General features: G+C 35.6%; 1 protein-coding gene across 1 annotated transcript; it reads left to right on the top strand.

The window, feature by feature from the left end:
• The first annotated feature begins 1,134 nt into the window (after positions 1–1,134).
• Nup160 (nuclear pore complex protein Nup160) lies at positions 1,135–19,572 on the top strand. The gene is made up of 15 exons (XM_019040580.2): positions 1,135–1,353; positions 3,989–4,079; positions 4,794–4,995; positions 5,530–5,626; positions 6,223–6,394; positions 7,055–7,227; positions 8,253–8,410; positions 8,671–8,913; positions 10,347–11,316; positions 11,996–12,493; positions 12,821–12,963; positions 14,146–14,416; positions 15,584–15,750; positions 16,347–16,556; positions 18,271–19,572. Exons 1-15 carry the CDS (start codon positions 1,275–1,277, stop codon positions 18,364–18,366), a joined length of 3,570 nt encoding a protein of 1,189 aa, XP_018896125.2. The 5' UTR covers positions 1,135–1,274; the 3' UTR covers positions 18,367–19,572.
• Positions 19,573–19,833: the final 261 nt, after the last annotated feature.

The raw sequence follows: 19,833 nt of genomic DNA, 5'->3' as shown, positions 1-19,833 counted from the left end.
TCGAAATGATATTACGTAATTTTTTTTTTGCAAGCCTCATTTTCTTCTGTATCGTTGTGAGGAGGGCAAAAAATAATAGCAAGGTAATAATAATCTGAAAAAATAAAAAATCTAATTTATTTGAACTATCTAGTTTGTATCCGTGTCAGGACAACAGAATTATGGAGCATGTTCAATTGTTCACTTCGATTGACAAAGCGGATTAAGGTGATTCGATGGACGCCATATTTTGTGTCAGAACGGCATGCGATATATCGCATCAATTGGTTCCATATTTTCAGCTACTCGTCATTTTTCTCCTATTTTGAGATCGCACCTCTGTTGTCAGGAGTCTAAAGCACTCACTTACCAATTTTAACAAAGAAATTCAACTTAATAAAGGCGTGGTTTTTTTAGAGAGAAAACATCGCATTAGATACTGATATCGAAACTGCACTCGAATGCGATATTTTCTCTCTGAAAAAACAACGCCTTTATTACGTTGAATTTCTTTGTTAAAATTGGTTAGTGAGTGCTTTAGACTCCTGACAACAGAATTGCGATCTCAAAATAGGAGAAAAATGACGAGTAGCTGAAAATATGGAACCAATTGATGCGATATATCGCATGCCGTTCTGACACAAACAATGGCGTCCATCGAATCACCTTAATTTGAAAGTGCCGCCAATCTCTCACCTGGCAAATTGGTTCAAATCGTTGCATTTTCCCAGTTATTCCACTTTTCGAACAGAAGGAATCTTAACCGCAAATTCTGAACCAGACGTTTTGATTGGTCCAGAGCGGTTCATTCCATTTATTCCGAGTTGAATCAAAATAAGCGGGAGTTTCAAATAATTCCGGATATCCTGTTTATTTAATCGTTTCCGTTTCCGGTAAAACAATGATGACAAATTTACGAAAATTCGTTGGGTAAAATTGACAACACTGTTTTACCGGAAACGGAAACGATTTGGCAAACAGGATATCCGGAATTTGTAAAACTGACAACACTGCTTTATTTGAAATTCCCGCTTATTTTGGTTCAATTCGGAATAAATGGAATGAACCGCTCTGGACCAATCAAAGCGTCTGGTTCAGAATTTGCGGTTAAGATTCCTTTTGTTCGAATAGAGGAATTGCAGACCGTTGAGCTGTTGTCGGCATTTTGAGGTTATGTCCGCATGTGTTGTTTACAGCATTTACAGCAATATCAAAATTTCATTTAGAAAGCTTTTCAAAGTAAATTTAAAGTTTTTCCCCAGTCCTCTAATCTACAATATCAACCTATTTGATCCATGATGCACTATAGTTTTAAAGAAATTGTCTCTGGCTACAGTCAGCTTGACAAATGGCGTGAAATATCTCTGAATACAGGTGAGACTTTCATCAACTGAAAACTGAGCGTCTCTTTTTCCTTTGGTCACATTTTATTTTATCTCAAAAGTCTATTCATTGCCTATGACTCTAAAATCTAACTGTATTACATGTAGCTTCAATGTTTGATAAATCGTCAAATTCTATTGCTTTGCCGATTAGCAAACTTCATGCGAACTTTGTAGCCCGCTCCAAAGTTCACCTAAGGCTCATGGAGTCCTACTATTCACTTTGTACTTACTGCTCAAATATTCGACAGCGTCCAATCTGTTTGCTGAAATTTTTCCAGCCGCTGGAGGTACAAAGGGCGCCAAAATGTCTGATACACTTGTCGGTAAACCCGTGCACTCAAAGCACATCATTGTAAACTCCATCAGCCACAGAGGAACAATAATTTTTAAACTACTTTCTATCAATAGGAATTTATCGGAGGTCAAACTTTTAAGCCTGGAACTCCTCTGGTTATGGAGCACCATATGTATCATATGTCCAGAGTAAATGTGAGAACAATAAGAAATGCCGATGTCCTATGTTTCAAAATTTTTCGGAGGATAGTGTTCCACTTTTTATTGGGACTGCAGGAAAGCTTAAACTTCTCAGCCCTCCCATTGTATGACTGTCTTTTTCCCTTACAATCAGTGCTCCCGTGTGCGAGATCCGTACGCTCTTCCGCTCATCGTGCTGCTATTGGCTGCTGCGTCATTCTGTGACGTCTTGTGTACGGATATTTTAAGATAGGGAAGCGTTTTCCCATAAGGTTTTTGTCTGTACGCGGTCCGTGTCGGTATTGGGACTGTCTGCGCGGCAGGGATAAATCCGTACGCCTGGGATCACTGCTCACAATTTTCAAATAGACAACCAATTCTTTTTAAACTTACAGTGAAAGCACTTGGTAAAATGGTTAAAATTAACTGTTGTAAAACTCACCACTTTCACTTTTTATATTTTATTGTCCAGACGTTTGGAGATGGAGTCAAGGTCCCCTGGCTTGGTCTCGAAACGCGTTGACAGTCAAATATTAAAAGTGAAAGTGGTGAGCTTTACAAAAGTTAATTCTATCCATTTCTCTTTTTGTTCTCCATTTGCAAAAAAGACGCATTTATCAATGCTGGTGTACACCGGTTGAAAAGCTTCCAAGAATTGCCGGATCGAGGTTGAGTAAGTACCCTCCAGAAGAAGTGATTTTTTTTTTAAGTATGAGTGAAATAGGAATGCTGATTTTTCAAATCGATCCAATTTAAGGTGATTTGTGAAGCTCTCTGACGTGGTCAAACTGGCATGTGATATATCGCATCAATCAGGTCAACTGTCCAGGTAGATTTTGAATTTTCAGGTAAGGGCGATAGCCCCTGCGCATGAGCCTAAAGAATCATTCTAAACCCAAAAATTTGCAAAATTCAGAGAATTGAAAGCAGAATCTTGTTTGGGAAAACACCTCGCATTTTATACAGAAATTGAATTGCATTGCACGTCAGGTTTTTCTCAAACAGGATTCTGCTTTCATTTCTTTGAATTTTGCACAGTTTTTGGTTTAAAATGATTCTTTAAGCTCATGCGCAGAGGTTATCATCCTTTTTTGGGCTGAATTTTCAAAATCTATAGATAGTTGACCTAATCGATGTATTATATCGCATGCCAGTTTGACCATGTCAGAAAGCATGACAAATCACTTGAATAGTTTTCTGGACGAAATGAACCACTAGACAAGGTACGAATTTAAGCGATCTGATACATGTTTCTTAACCAGAATTTTACGTAGAAAACGATTCACACAACGAAAATTACTGAGACCAACTCCTAACGAAGATATTAACGTTTTTATTTCAAATTCGTTACGAGGAATTTGAACTGCCCGCTCACAAGAAACTCAAAGCTCTGTGTGAGTCAAATCGCCCACTACAACGGTTTCAGCAAGCTTCTCAGTCGAGCAATGTTCATTTCCCACCATGTGTTGTTCAAACTATTAGCAATTTGTTATAGCTGAGCCAAAGTGTCAAAATTGAGGTTGCCAGATTTTTATATCGCAGAGACTGTCATGATCACGTTTAGCGCGCGATGTGAATCATGTAGAGTATTGAGTTTTCATGAGCGGGTGGTTTGAATTCACGCATCAAGAATCATTAAATATCTTCGTAAGGAGTTAATTTCGGTAATTTTCGTTGTGTGCATCGTGTTTTATGTAAAATTTTGGTTAAGAAACATGTATCAGAATGCTGAAATTCGTACCTTATCTAGTGGTCCATTCTGTAAGATTCTGCAAAATGGGCGGAGGACGAAAGCATAATACAGCGGAAATACAATGATTTTTTTTATCAGCTTTCCAAGAGTTTCCAGGCTTCCCCAGTTTTCGTGCGATCTGGATGATTAGTGACCCTTTCTGACGTAAGCCGATTATCCTGGTTTATGTCCCTCTTTTGCAGGATTCTCATTTCTAAAACCTACTTTTTAAGGCCTCCCATTTTTTGCAAGCAGCTGAGAAGTTTTTGCATCCCTCAGAGAAATTGTAATCCCTCAGTCAAGTGCTTTATTTAATTTCATATATCTTATATTTGAATGCTTCACACCCAAAATTTTTCTTGTCATATGATCAAAAATTCTTATGAAAAGTCATTAATACTAATTTATAAATTTTTAGGTGGAACACCAAGTACGCTACAAGATATCAAAGTTCAGCAAAGATCTGGAGGATATTGCTATAAACAATGCCCAAATCGTTTCATTTACTGGTAATTATCCATCTCAAATCTATTGTTAGTTCTATCTTCGTGTTTCTCATTTTCTTCCTTTTTGTTAGGAATCATAGAAAAGTAACTCTGATGGCATTATTCACCATTTTTACAGGATACCGCTCAATATGTCTATAAGGCACCAAATATGAATGTGAAGAAAACAGAAGATTCAGCCACCCATCATAGTCCTGGGTTTAAGGATGAGGTTTCGTGAATGTCCTCAGGAAATATTTCTGAAGAACATCTTTCAATGAAAAAAGATGTGGGAGCTCTCCTGGAGCAAATCTCTTATTTACTTTTTGACCAGATCTCTTCGAACATTTTCTGATTTTCTATAAAATATTTGTCTATCGGCCAAAAAATTAACTCTCTTTATGACTGGTGCACCCCAACTGCTCATGGTACACCAAAAAACAATTTTTGCTGGATTAACATTCAAAAAAGGTACAGAAGAAAGGTTTCCTGAACTAACATACTGAGATGTTAAACATCTGAGCAACAACTCTGGAATATCAATTTAAATGTTTTGGTTATTACTTTGACGTCTCGAGGATGGCATATTAACAGCGGGAGCAGGTTCATACCAATAATCTAGAGTTTTTACACACATTTTTAACATCCCGGTATGTTAGTTCAAGAAAGCTTTTTTTCCATGTAGGTAACATTTTTAAAGTATTCCATTTTTGACATCCTTTTTTTTTTATTTTGCAGGCGGACAAATGACGATGTTTTGGAGTTAGTAGAGCAGAGTCTAAACCTGAACTTGTCCGGTAATCAAGTTCGTTATAGGTTTCAAGACTCGCCTATTCTGGAGGGCGTCACTATTCACGAGACTTTCAATCGAGTAGTTATTTTGGTTCCTACTATATCCAGTGTCCATCGACTTACGTTCTCTCATCCTCCTCCCGAAGAAGTAAGAAATGCTAGCTTTAAACCTTACCTACATAGGTCTTATCCAATTTTTTTTTTCTTGACATAGAGAGTATGCTTGTCACAAATGTAGTATTGCAGGCTTTCAATTGATCAAAAAGAGAAATTATTCTTTTTTCATAGTTTAGTTTTGTTTCCTGAGTTTTAGTCATCGATAAAGAATCCTGAGGCAAACAGCAATTTGTAGAAAGGATTGAACAAATGATTTAAATCATCAGTGAAAAATGTGTCTCCAGTTATTTGCAAACTTATCGGAAGGAAATTAACCTTTCAAAGTTCAATTCCTTTTAATACCCCTCTAGCTTCTTTGCAATCTATTAAGGACTCAGTATTTTAAGCAAACTTATCTGGGGCAAAATAAAAACTATACCCATTATTAGTTTTAGAAAAATATCAACGACTCATAAAAAGTTCATTTCTTGAGTTAATCGCACAGAAAATTTTAGGAACCTTTTTGTCCTGCTAAAGATTAGATTTTTTATTTTCATCTTATTTTTCTTTGTTACTGTTATTTCAGGAACTTTCTGACATTCAGTCATTGTCAATTTTTGCTGATGCGACCGCAAACTCAGCTCGTGACTCTACTACATTCCATGTGATAAACACTGCCCCGAGTAAGTAGATTAAGCCAATAAAAAAAGCATATCGAAAGGTTTATAGTTAATGGTGTTGGATACTCGTATAACACGGAAGTAAAAAAATAAATATTTCAAATTTTTCTATCTTGTCTTCGACCAGTCTCGATTAGGGGCGCAGAATCTTCTTGACCACACAATTGAAGGATTGAGATATATTGTGTGCAAAAATGAGAAAGTCCCGAAAGCATGTTTTAAAAAGGGTAGACCATGTGTGTATTCATGGATAAATTGCATATTTACCACAAAATTGAGATAAAAATCGCAAGTTCTGGCAAAACCGCAGTGAAATCTACGTTGTTTTGTATACAGAAAGTTAACAAGAGGTCATCACTTCAAAAATGTTGAGGAAAAAGGGTTTATTTTAAAAATAGAAAAAGCAGTCCAATGATTGAGAGGGCCAAAAACTTTTTCTACAACTTCTCTCTCTCTGGTTTCGATTTGCAGGGCCAAAATGTACCAATGGAACCAATATGGGCCAAATGAACCAATGGAAATATAGTTTTCCCTTCCCATTATTGGATCGACTTCTTTCACCTCTCTAATTAAAGTTACTGTCTCTCTTCTTTTTTCAGATCTTCCACATGCGGCAACATCATGTCTGACAGCAAACAAAGATGCGCTGTTTGCTTTAGCTTTAAGTTCTGGTACCATCATGTTGGTTCGTTTAGATCCTCTATCTGGTATAGGCACTTGTTCTGAATTGCGTCAAGATTCTGCAGTTCCTAGATTTTTATCAAACTTCATGTAAGTATTTCTTTTAGTCATGACTAAGTAATTAGAATAATGCTCGTAATTAAAAGTCATTTTGAAACCGTAGGGGGAAGAAAAAGCCTGGCAACAATAACCTAAGTAAGCTTGATTTAGCATTCCATCCCAGATGTTTATTCAACTTCATGCAAGCATTTCTTTTCATCATAACGAAAAAATCATAATAGTTAATGTTCATTTTCATAGTTATTACCAAGAAGATCAGGCGGAGGAAGAAAAAAAAACCTGCAACAATGACCCAAGTTCAAACCTGATTTACTGTTGTGTCATGACTGAATGCCCACCATTAGCACTTGACGTATACAATGTCGATATTCATTTCAGTACAAGCCATGCGATACTTTATGATAATCTTTTTAGTTACCCAAAATTGAATATTTCCTCGGTCTAATTTCTGCATCTAAGAATTAACATCCTTAGTTACTGAAAATTTAAATTAATTTCCTGTTTTGAACCCATTAAGATTGAATTCAAAATATTTCAACCATCAGTAAGTTGATTCTCTTATAAAAGGTCACACCTTTTTGTGAAACTTTTAAATTGTTCAAATGCTAATTGAATGTCTTTATATTAAATTGTCCGAATGCCCCCTTATAATTTTGATCACTCTTTTTTTTTTAATTCCATGTTCTGCAGGGGCAAAACAGTGGATGATTATGTCAGTTTGATCGTCCATCCATCAGCTTCAGATGTGTTTCTTTTTGCACTAACCGGAGATGGACAGGTTAGAGTATGGTCTTGCGATCGTGGTGTGAGCCTCAAAATACCAGACAATATCACTAAATCTACCACGCCTTTAGTTCAAGGAGGTAAGCCCACCTTTCATTTTTTCCGACATGAAGGGAGGGAAAACAGTTTTTTAGGGAAAGAATGAAGCCATAGATTATCATATAATATAGCTGATAAATTATCGCTTTGTGACTCCCATTTGACAATAAAACCTATCCTTTCACAGATCATGAGGAAATGACCTTCTCCGATATTTTCCTCCACTGCCTGGTGTCAGACTTTCACTGGATGTCTTAAAAAGTTTGAAAAAAATTATCGCTCTTTCTTCTTTGTCTCTGTCAAGCCAAATCAACACTGCAATTTCCTATCCCCTATTCCTGTTCTCTTACATTTTTTTGAACTTCTCGTACATTTCACATTCAAAATGGTCCTGTCTGTGAGCGGATGGAGCGTACCGAGCGTAGTTTGTGTTGAAGAATCCAGTTTTTGCCATCAGTTCTGAGGCTCTTATTGGGTTTTTTAACAGTAATTTTTTCCGAGTAATGGAAGGTTAGTCCAATGGCTCAACCCCCAAACTAGAGGACCAGCATTTGATTTTGCAGTGCCAACACCTAGATTAGCTGCTTTCACTACAGCTATGAATCCTGTTCGGTCCGGGGGTAAAAGCTTAGCTGCCTATCATGTCTGATGGGCATTCATCTATCTGCTTATCGAGGTATGCACTCTTTAGGGAAAAAAGGTTCCTCTCAGACAGCAATAGAGCTCTGCCCTCTTTTATCGGAATCATGGAAGAAGTACTTATCTAGATTAGAGATAGATTTCTTAATGGAGATTGGAGTTTGTAGGGCTCTTTATGAAAAATTTGATATGTACAACAACAAAGATCAAGTGCAATTTTTGAAAAAGAAAATTAATGCATCTTGAATACATTTACATTCACTAAAAATTAAAGCTCAAGGAACAAATTGCACATTTGTCTGGTAGGGTTGACCAAGTTAACGTCAAATTATTAGTTTCTCAATAGTGTGCATCTTATATTAATGAAATTAAAGAAATTCGCTTCCATGTTTATTGTTAATAACCGTTTCACTTTTTTGGATTTCAGCTTATAGTCATATCATGCGGAAAGCAGTGAATACGAATAACCTCATTTTAGGTATTTACCTCTGCCTGAACACTAAGTCTCGGTTGTTCATCGTCGAACCCATAGTGGAGCATGGATTTGTTCAGCTACCCATCTCGTGTAATTTTCTAATCCCTGAGGTAATTTTAAATCGAAAATTTTTAATCACAATTCACTGGTATATTTTATGTTTTGTGAACAGTTTGTAACAACTGGTGAATCAATATTTCTCTTTAATTCAATAATTTGTTTAAAGAGGAGACTTCTTCAAGAAGAGTTTTTGGAATGCTTTGTATAGTTATAAAAGACTCGTAATTTTATCCTCGTTGTAAAAATATTTTTACAATTTTGTGTTGACTTGTTCTCAATAATCGTCTAATTATAATCCATTTTTTTATAGAATCTGGATTTGATGGACTTGACCTTCGATTCAAACACAGTTTGGTGTTTGTGTCGAACAAGTGAAGGAGAGACTGTCGTTCACAGCATCAACCTACTAACTGGTCAGTGGCAGAAGACGGATTTGGAGACCAATCCAAAACCTCTGAACTCATTTTTAAGCACAGCAAATCTTGATCCTCGACTGGTCTACCTTCAATACATCTTTGATCATAGTCACTTCTCTGTCAATGATATTTCCAAGGTATGTTATTCGCAAGGTGAAAGATAACTTAAAGATTTTATTTTATATGCAGTTAAAAGTTTAGTATTCAAATTGAATCACAAGATTAATTTATAGACTTCAAAACTCTGATCTTGTGAAAATATTTAGGACCAGCATTTTAGTTTTATTAGAGTTACATTATGGTACAATTCCCCTCCCCTCCTCCCTCCCAAAATATTTTATTTATCAATTGACGATGAAACTACCAGACCATGTATCTCGGTTTGCGACGTTGCAGACTTCCTATCATATTTTATTTTTTAAATGGAAAACCACTCAATGTCAATTCTTGGAAACTTCCGCGTTTTTTTTCTTTCTGCAAAGAAAACTGTGAAAACTTCAAGGAATGATATTGATTTGTTTTCCTCTAAAAAAAATAAAATGGAAGCAAAGATTTTTAAACACCGCAAACAAGATACGTGATTTGGGAGTTTCAACGTCGCAATGTATTCAATGAAAGTCATCATAGACTTTCTACACCTAGAATAGGGAAACGATGCTGGGCATCTTTGGAGCAGAGGGAGAGGGGACTATCACCTGTTTTACCATATTTTAAAAGTAACCCTTTTTTTAGACTAATTTTCAAGGGCATTTTGGCACATTCTTAGAAGTTAGCCCCCAAGTAAAGTTTGCCTCCCCCAAACAACTTTTACCACTCCCTCATTTGACTAAAATGATGCTGCTAATGAAGGGTCGTAGCTTCAGAGGACTGGGGGCAAACAGAGTTTTCGAAGCTTAACATGACCCATTCAGCCCCGCTTTTGAACCAAGTACTTGAGTTTATTAACACAAATGGAACCCATATGAAGTTAGGAAGGTCAAAGGAAACATTTCATAAAAACATTTTCTCGGTCCTTAAAATTGTTTCGTCCATCAACTTTAGCTCCAGGCCTCAACTTTTAGGCGCCCTTTATAACTTTTCAGTCATATTTAGCACAGGAAAATGATAAGATTTAACTTATCATAGGCCGAAAAGTATTTTAATTTAACCCTTCTCGGATTCATTTGTCTAAGTTTAATCATTTTTTGGGCTGTTTAAAAAGTTTATAATTTATCGCAGAATGCTCATTAAAGTTGACTTAGGATCTTGTTATGCCAGTGTTTTGTGGACTATGTGCTAAAAAGCTGCATTAGCGCTATAAATTTTGTTCCATAATTTCTAACGTTTTAAAATGAAATAAGCTAGTAAAAATATACAAAGACTATTTTGTGTGTGAATGTGTGTAGTTTGCCTTCTGCCTTTTTTAAAGTAGGGTTTTAACTAGTTTTTAGCATAAAGAAAATTTAGACCTTTTTCTGGATATTTCTTTCCTCGTATCTTGTTAAGGATCTGATAGGGCTTGCAAATTTATTCAAATTTTAGTTTCGATTTTATCTTAATAAACATTATTTTTTATTTTTTTTTACTTCAGGCTCTTGGAATGCTGTGTAAACCAGAGGACAGAGACAACAGTTTGTCCCTGAAACAACAAGTAGAAGTCGCAATTGAAAATGAAATCCAAATGGACGTCTCCGACTATGAATTAACTGATGAAGATTACATCGACATCGCCGAAAAATGCTGGAACAAATTTTATTCTTGCTGCGTTCAGTATCATCAGACATCTAGCGTCCCCTTAGGAATCATTTGGCTCCACTCCATGTCCTGTGTGGTCTTAATAAAAAAGAATGGATTTTCTATCTTGCGCAACAAAGAATACTTGGAATCTATCATTGCCAACAAGCAATTCTATGCAACTTGTTTTGAGCGACTCGTCAATGCTCTAGCGTCACTGGAGTTAGATTATGAGTTGAATGTCAAATTCGATCAAGCCCTTCACGGACTTCTACCATTAGATTCTACAATTGCTCTAATTGCTGGGCAGATCTCACGAGATGACAAGTTTCTTTCGGAAGCGGAGTGGCTGTCTAACAATGATCAGTTGTCCGTTTCACTCGTAAAATTAGTCAGTCTTTTAAAGGAGCCTGAAACATTTGAACCTGTTCCATGCATTCAAAACACCTTAAGGAGTTCGCTAGGTGTGACAACGGTCGCTGCATGTTTAAACCAAGTCGTCTCATTACGGCTTCTGTTGAGCCGTAATGTGCTCGTGTTTCTCCAGCTCATGGGATCTCCAGAACTTGCTACCTCACTTCTTGAGGATTTAATCCCCATTTGTCAATCTTACTGGTTGCTGCAGTGGTTTGGACGGCAATCAATAACAGCTGAATATTTAGCATCTACGTCAGGCATTGCGCAGCCTTCACTGATGGATACAGTATCTTCACTTGCACATCACCTTTGGCCAGCAAAGAAGAGTGCAAATATAGCCGAGTTCCTTTTGGGTTTGAACAAGCCTGTTTTAGTACAAGAACTCGCTCGCCTTACTGATTCCAAATCCTGTAAGTTATTTTCATTTTCTCTACCCTTTTTGAAAATCCAGTGAAAAGAATACAGATTAATCAGATCCAAAAATTAGGAAGGTTCCTAAAAGTTGGAGCTTTCCATTCCGCCATTTAACTTTGATAAGATCCAACAGAATATATTAGTATTTGTGGTTGTTAACTCCTCTTTCTTCATGTTTGACGATTAGAAGTTTGATTCAGCCTAATATGTTCGATTGTATGCTGATCTAGTGGAGGATTTTTCAATTATTGCCATATTTCAATTAGACATAGTGCAATATCTACTAGACCTAGGGGGAAAAAACAATTAATTTTAACTGCTTGGCCTCTAGAAAAGCAGTTGGCATTCAAGTTCCTGAGTTTATCAAGAGTCATAAATTAGTTTTCTTATTCCGTCTTATTCCTCCGTATTATTTCCTCTTGGTAATTTTGAGCATTTTTTTGAGGCTGAAGTTTACGCCTTTTATGGCATCTTTTCTAACAACAATGTAGTTTACAACATCAAATTGACAATTTCTGCCTGAAGAAAGAGTTTCAGTCCAAAGTGTATCGTCAAATGAGTAGAATATACCTTTAATCATTTTGGGGGTGAGGGAGTGATCAAATAAGAAAGACTATTCAAATGACCAAACTAGCAATCTTATTTCTTTTATCGTTGAATTTTAATTTTTTCCAGGGAGAATAATCCTAGCCCAAGCTTACTTGCAAATGGGAGACGCATTCAAAGCCTACGACAAAATCACGGCCGAAGCGAACACCTCAGCAACATTCTTGAGGATGATCCAGTTGTTTGAGAAGCACAATTACTCGGACATAGTAATTGAACTTGCAGACACTGCCATCAGTCAAGCAGAACTCGATGACCCAGAACTCCCTACTCTTCACTCGCTTCTGTTTTTGCACCATCTAAAGCTGTGTCACTATACTGCTGCTTTCACCAGTCTGAGGAGCAATCCTGACCCTGAGCGGCTGTCCGACTGTTTGCGGCAGCTGGTTGTTGCGCTCATTCAAAATGCTCGGTTGGACATTTTGCTCTCGCTACCGTTCGGCAGTCTGTTACCTCAGCTGGAATCGATTATGATCTCAAGAGCCCGCTCACTACCCACTGAGCAAGCAGCGCTGTATTACTCGTTTTTATATTCTCTGCATATCAAGTTTGATAACCTCAAGAAAGGTATGGACTCCTGACCGCTATAATTTATTTATTTTACTTTCGTCCATACCAAGCACTGCTTTTGCAAGCTAAAGATAATCGTCTGTCTTACAATTATTAGCAACTTAATTTACATAAAAAATGATATTACTGCAAAATGAATAAAGTATATTGAGGATATACAACCAGAGTGTACACGAACAGAGCAAAAAAATTTAAAACAAGCTATTGCTCTTTCAAACGTAACTAAATCCTATTTCTCTCTCAAATCTCTTCACTCCTTATCTTTAATCAAGTAGATCTTACATAATCTCAGTTTTTTTTTATTTTTCACAATTTTATTTTCAGCTGCAACAGTTATGTTTGAACAAGGTTTACGAGCAGAGGATCCTGAAATTCAGCGTCAATGCTACGCAATTTGTCTTAATTGTCTGTATCTAGTCAACCCCAATAATGCTTGGATTTTGAAACCCAAAGAAGATGAGGTCGAGGTAAGCTTGATAGTTTCAATGTATAATATTTTCTTTGTAAGCTATTAAATATTCAAGGGAAGAGTGCAGATAACACAAATAATCTTACAACATTGCTTCGAAGCCCTTCTAATTTTGAATGTACACTTAAGAATGTACTATAAAAACTGGAACTATAGTCTGCGCCACGAAAAGTGGCGGGTGAGGGGCGGAGCCAGTCGACCGGTCCAGTCTATTTTTGAAGGGTTGACGCGCAGATATTGGCTCATTCGTTACCGCATCTCAACTACGGGCCAATACCTGCGCTTCAACCCTTCAACGATAGACTGAACCGGCCGACTGGCTCCGCTCCTCACCCGCCACGAAAAGTGGCGCGGACTATAACTCAATTGAGTAGAAAAAATGAAAATAAAAATAAAAGTAAAAAACAACAGTTGTAAATTTTTCAAGAATATTAATTCTAGAAGGAACGGCGGCAAGGAATTTTTGCAGGGTTGTTGTATTTTGTAGAAAAACCGACGAGTTTATTGAAAAGTTCAAAAACCATTTCTACGGGGAGAAAAAGCTGATTGAAAACGAATTTAAAGCTGAGAGTCAAGTTGACATGACAAGGCAATGCTTGAAGCAGAGTTTAGTCAATCAGCAAACAGTGTTTCTTGAGCCTGGCTACATCATCAGAGTTTGCCGAAAATGTCGTTTCAAATGGGTCCCATTTTTGGCATTTTCAAAACAGGGCTTCTTTGCAATCTAAAGTTTAAAAAAATCTGGAAAAATTCCCAGAAATCTAGTTCTCTATGTACTTTTAGTTAATAATTTAAAAGGAATTGATTCCTTTACCATATTAGTCAGCAATTTATGTGTAATGCTCGTTTTTTAAACTCAAAAACCACTCTACAATAGTTATAAGATCCCTTCGGAATGTAAATGTCAGGATACATTTAGGAAATAAGAGTTCCTTTTACTTTCTGTGATGTGCAAAGAAACCATAGAAAAAAGAGTGAACCAAATTAATTTGTCGTACCATGAAATTGAAGTTTTTTGAGATATTTCTCTTCAGCAGTTTTATCTCTCCAGATGTTATTTTTTCTGTGACCTCTTATTTTGGGAAATTTTTGTTCCTTAATTGTCATATCCTCTGCAGACTATATTTACCTTTGCACTAGGATTGCACTTATATAATCTTGTCAAATCATATTGTTACAGGAGATAATTGAAGTTCTTGAATTGAAGGACATAAGGCAAGAATATGAGCTAGCAACGGCAAAAATCAAGCTATCAATGGCAAATACTGGAACATACCCACAAGAACTGGTATCGATGCTTATCCACAATGGATTCTACAAAAATGCTCTTCGAATTTGTCACTTATGCAACTTGAGTTACAGCCCTGTTTTAGTTTCGTTAGCGGCAGCTTGTGTTGCATTACCACATCAAGTTGATCCATGGAGTTGGCTTGTCCGGAATGAAATTTCAGGTCTGTTTTATCACTCTTAACATTTCATAGCCAGGATGGATTAAATAGAAAAATTTGTCATGGATAAAAATTTTCTCAAAGTATGATTGATTCCAAAACTCATTTGGAAAGCACTAATATTCTCTATTCTATCTCCGATGCTGTATTTTCCTACTTCAAAATTGAGGCATACGACGAAAAAACAATCTATATGCATATAATTGTTGTTTTTGCCCCAACCAGCGTTTCGAGTTCCTCGTGTCCTGAACTATCCTCCTCTAGCAACATTACGATGATATCTGAGATCCAAGGCTCAAACAACCCATTTAAGTTGAACTGTAGGGGAAATTGAGTTATGCAATTGCTTTTTTCCAGCGCCTTTCCTAATTGGAAACTGACCCAATTACAAGATAATGCAGATACAAGGCGTGTGATCAGATTTTTTTTTTGCTAATCTGTAAGTTGAGACCATCAAAACTTGAGTCTGTTTCCAGCACAACTGGCCCGTTTACACTCATATTTTTCTCCTGAAGAGGGTAGTCAATGTCATTTCATTAAGCTGTAACAGAGAATTTTGCTGAGAGGGCAAAGGAAAATTTAGCAAAATTTCTTGCAATGACAATGATTACTATTCTTTTAAACAAGTCGACGGTGTAAGTCGGCAATCACATAACTCGGTTTGCGACGTCGCAGACTTCCTGCCATACTTTATTTTTTGAACGGAAAACTACTCAACGGCAAATCTTTAAAACTGCCACGATTTTTCTTCTCTGTATGAAGAAAATTCTGCATAAATTTCAAAGAATGATGTGAATTTGTTCTCTTTTAAAAAAATAATATAGAGGCGGAGGTTTTCAGACACCGCAAACGAGTTATGTGATTGCCGACTTACACCGTCGAAGTCCTAAATGATCAGTTATCACTAGCAGTATCTGCAAATTTCAAGTCATTAGTTTCATTGTTAGTGTCTTGTAGATTCTAGTTGGTAGCGCAAAATTTTCCTCCCTTGCAAACGTAATCCTAATGAATGTTGCATGACAGTTGAAAGAGCATATTGCTGTATTTAAGCTGCGTTGAACTTTTTCTCCGAACTTTTTCTGCCGCAACTAAAATGGTCGCTTACAAAGTTTTAGTTTTAATTTTGTATATAGTCTAATGCTCACATGAAAATTTTTCTCCATGGTACAGAACTGGTCGCTGGTGACTCAAATGCTTGCACTGTGGCGTGGAGACTCCTTGAGTGTCTTCTTCAGAAGTATGAGAAGGATAATCAAACGGTGTTGCATAAAGCTGTAGCTGATAAATTGATGTCTTGTAACGTCTTTTTGCCTCATTGGCTAGAAACTTCTTACAAGGTGAGTATAATAATTTTCAACTTTTCTTTTCAATGTCTTGAATATCTTTTACTTCCTTTCTCTTCTACTCTTTCATTTCACTCTCAAGAATGTATAGAAATTCTATCGCACGTAAACTTTTTTTTCATAATTCCTTCCAATTATTTATAAAATATATGTGGACGGAGTCAAGGGAGTGGGCAATTATTTGCTGATGGGTGAACGACCGAAAAGCGTCCAGTTTTTGAAGTTTTTAATTTTTTATTTAACGCACAAGAGTGGATATATATATATATATTTAAAAATTTTAAAGTTTCCAATCACTTGTTGTATGTTTTCTATATAACTATAGTAAGACCTCAATTTATCAGATCACGTTTCAACGCATCGATCCTTCTGTCCTTTTAAGGGCTTCTAGCTACACAATTTACATTAACGGATACCACAATTTATCGGATCGATTCATCAGTCCCGTGAAATCCAATAAATCAAGGTCTTACTGCATCAGTTTTTTCTTAGATCACATTTTCAATCAAGATAATCGTAACTGAACATAGTCCAACGTTTTCCTTTATTCTCTCCATCATAACAAACATCTTTCCCTATATTCATTTTAGAAACGTAATGCCAGTGAACTCCTGAGACTCTATCTAAACTATGGAGACTTGAAACAGGCCAGCACTTTAGCACGTGACCTTCTCCTTGCGGCACTTGGTTGTGGAACGGAGCATTTCTCATTGGCAGGACCTCTTGTTGTTGCTTCTCCGTCCTTATGTCTACCAATAGAAACAATTGACTTGCTTTTATTGGAGCTGTCACACCATAATGTGAGTATCTGTTTTACCTCTTCATATCCTCAGTTAAAATAGCCATCTGCCACTGCTTTATCCCAAATTGAGAGTATAGGAGTGATTGAAAAACTAACAATTTTTTTTTTCAAGCGTTGAAGATAGAGTGTTGATTTTGGTTGTATTGAAAAGCAACTTGAAGTGTTCATCAGAATTCATTTGCCTCCACATTATCTCAGTAAGGTCGAAATTAGTTCAACATTACGTTGGCAAGTCCCCAAATTTCGGGAAAAGTTAAAAAAAAACGAAATTTAAGGTGATTAAATTTGACCGTTTAAATTTCGTTTTTTTTTTTAACTTTTCCCGAAATTTGGGGACTTGCCAACGTAATGTTGAACTAATTTTGACCTTACTGAGATAATGTGGAGGCAAATCGAGGGGAAATTGCCTTTTTTCGCGGGAAAATTGAATGACCTTTGAATTGACGTATTTGGGGGTCCGAGCCCTCCCTTAAAATTACAGCGAAGTGATTTCTGCAATTTTTACTTAAAAGCGGACACAATTTGGTAAATTTTCCCGTTTTATTTTTTTCTCTACGATAATTAGAACCGGAGTTATGATTTTTTGAAAATAGGTCAAATTTGACCTTTGACCTATCATAACTCGGTCAAAAATTAAGATATTGATCTGCGGTTTGCGCCAAAATTCTTAGTTTTTTATGCTCTTTATAGATGGCCAAAGTGCAAACAATGTTTCTCCATTGCAATGTTTCAGAATTTCCGTTCCTATTTTATTTTTTTGAAGAGAAACAAGCTAACATCATAGCTTGAAATTGATACTGAATACCTCGCGAATAGAGGGAAAAAATGAAGGAATTGCCTAGAAATTACATCGACTAGTTTTCAAAACAAAAAGAAAGTATGGCAGGCAGTCTGGAACGTCTCAAACAGCGATATGTTGTTCTGAACTTTGCCCATCGATGTATCAGTGCTACCTAAGTGATTTTCCAGAAAATGATTAAGCATTTTTCTAACTAGAACAAAAATTGGTAACTTTTTGAGCCACCCTCATACTTGTCAAATCTTTTTTGTTGGATCTTTTTTAAGATAAAATTTTTCATACTTGAAGGTCATGAGGTTAGATATCATGAGACTGGATAAAAATATCATGCTTTCAATTTTCAAGGCTTTTTAGCATCAAAACGGGCATTTTCTGAAACATTAATTTGTGTTTTCCATCTTTAAAATCAACACCTCACTTATGATCGTAGACAATACTGTCGCAGTATCTAATAGCTTCATATATCACATCATATATATCATAGAGGAAGCTTTTTTATTTTATGTGCATTATTTGGATTGTATTTAGCAGAAGGGAACCAACGTCAAAACAGTGTTTTCAAAACTGTGCAACTTCTTCTTATCTTTTAAAAAAACAAAATATGTGTACAGTAATGAAATTTTCACAATTGTGATCCTTTGAAATTACCAATTTTTTGTCAGAAAAACAAAGAACTTTTTGTAAACTATTAGCATAATACAAACTATATGTTATTTTTTTAGATAAAAATGAAGACCAACGTTTTTTACAACACTAATTGCGTTTATTGCCTTCTGCTAATTGCGATTCATTTTCAAGTCTGAAATCCTTTAAGTTACAACTCACAAAAATGGAATTCCTAGCAGGTTTGTCTTGTCTCTTACCTTCTCCTTCGCCTGATACCTGATTTTTTGTCTTATTTTTTGTTTTTCAGAAGGATGAAGCTAAGGATCTAGAATCAGTATTGGAAACATACATTACCACTGCCATGAAAGCCACAGCCGATACGAAAGCCTTGTATGGATGCTAGTCCGACCAATTGTTAATTGAGTACTCAAAGTAATCTTGTGTATTATAATGTACAGAGTAAAATACATTTTTTATAACTTAAAGTTTAGTCGTAAGACTGTAAATACTTTCATAGACAGCATGGAGAAGTGTTGAAATGAGGGAATAAAACCAATTTTTAAATAATTCCTGATCAGCTTTCATTTTATCTTTTCAGATAGCACCTTTTTGATCAATTTTTTTTTTTATTTTTTACATCAATGCTATTTTTAATCAAATTGTATCAAGTAAAGCAAAACGATTTTGTATCACAATGTACATATATTTGTTAAGTAGCTAATTATTGTCTGAAATTTTTTACCGTGCAGTAATAAAAGAAGATCTTAAATGTCTCTTGTTGAAATTGATGCATAATTGAAAGGTTTCATTGAAATGTAAGTCGTCACTTAAAAACCAAATCTAAATTATCAAAGAAAGAAAAAATGACAATCTATAATTGATAGAGGAAATAGAGCAATTGAATGTTTATGTGGGAAGAATATTTAAGAAAATAATTATTCTCATTTGCATAAGTAATTGAAGTATTCAAAACTATTATATTACCCAATAATTTGTCGTATCCATCACAAAGAAATATATCTTAATTGAGCTGTTTCAGTATTTCTTACTTTCAATTTATTTGTTCATAGAAAAACCATCAAATGAATTTTCCGAATTTCTCAGTAACTTTTCTTTACCCCTGTTAAAATTGACTGAAATTCTTAGATTAATTTGTGCGATGGTTCTCCCATTAAAAAATTAAATGCTCATAGACATACCAGCATAGCGCAGAAAAGATACATTCCTCTGTGGGAGAAATGACAAATTATGAATTCAAAATATTTTTACCTCTATGTTGCTTAAATTTTTGTGTGTATTATTGAGCACTAGTTCTTAGCTGAAGAAACTAAACACTTCTATCGCTCATATAGTCCTTATCCTGTGGTTTGAAGCCGAACAAAAATCTGTCCTAAATTTAAATGACTGTTTCGCATTCACTCTTTTTCTTTTTAAAATCAGCTGAAGTTTATATTTTTGGTAATTTTTGTGCCCATTGTTGCCAACATGCATTCTCTATCAGATCAGGTTAATGTAAAACACAATTTATAACTCATCTATCCATGGAAGGATCATACTTTCTGTGTTGATTGTATGATAAACTATTTTCAATAAATTGATTTTTACAGAATTCCTTTTGCTACAATTATTTTTTTTTATTTTATTTAAAAAGAATTAAATCAAGGAGGTAGATACATATGTAGGGTTTCCCCATACAACTGAAACTAATTTTGCTCTGAGAGAATCATTTTAGTGATTGGTGTGTGTCAGTAGTACATGCTTTAGTTGACATTCTCTTTTACCTGAGAATTTTAAACTGCCATAAAAAGCAATTTTTGATTTGTGTTGATTTTGATCGGTAGCCATTTTTATCACTTTTTTCTTTCTATTT

This window comes from Bemisia tabaci, chromosome 10, assembly GCF_918797505.1.
Source record: "Bemisia tabaci chromosome 10, PGI_BMITA_v3".
In the NCBI taxonomy this organism is placed as follows: domain Eukaryota; kingdom Metazoa; phylum Arthropoda; class Insecta; order Hemiptera; family Aleyrodidae; genus Bemisia; species Bemisia tabaci.
This window is presented reverse-complemented; position numbering and strand designations above follow the sequence as displayed.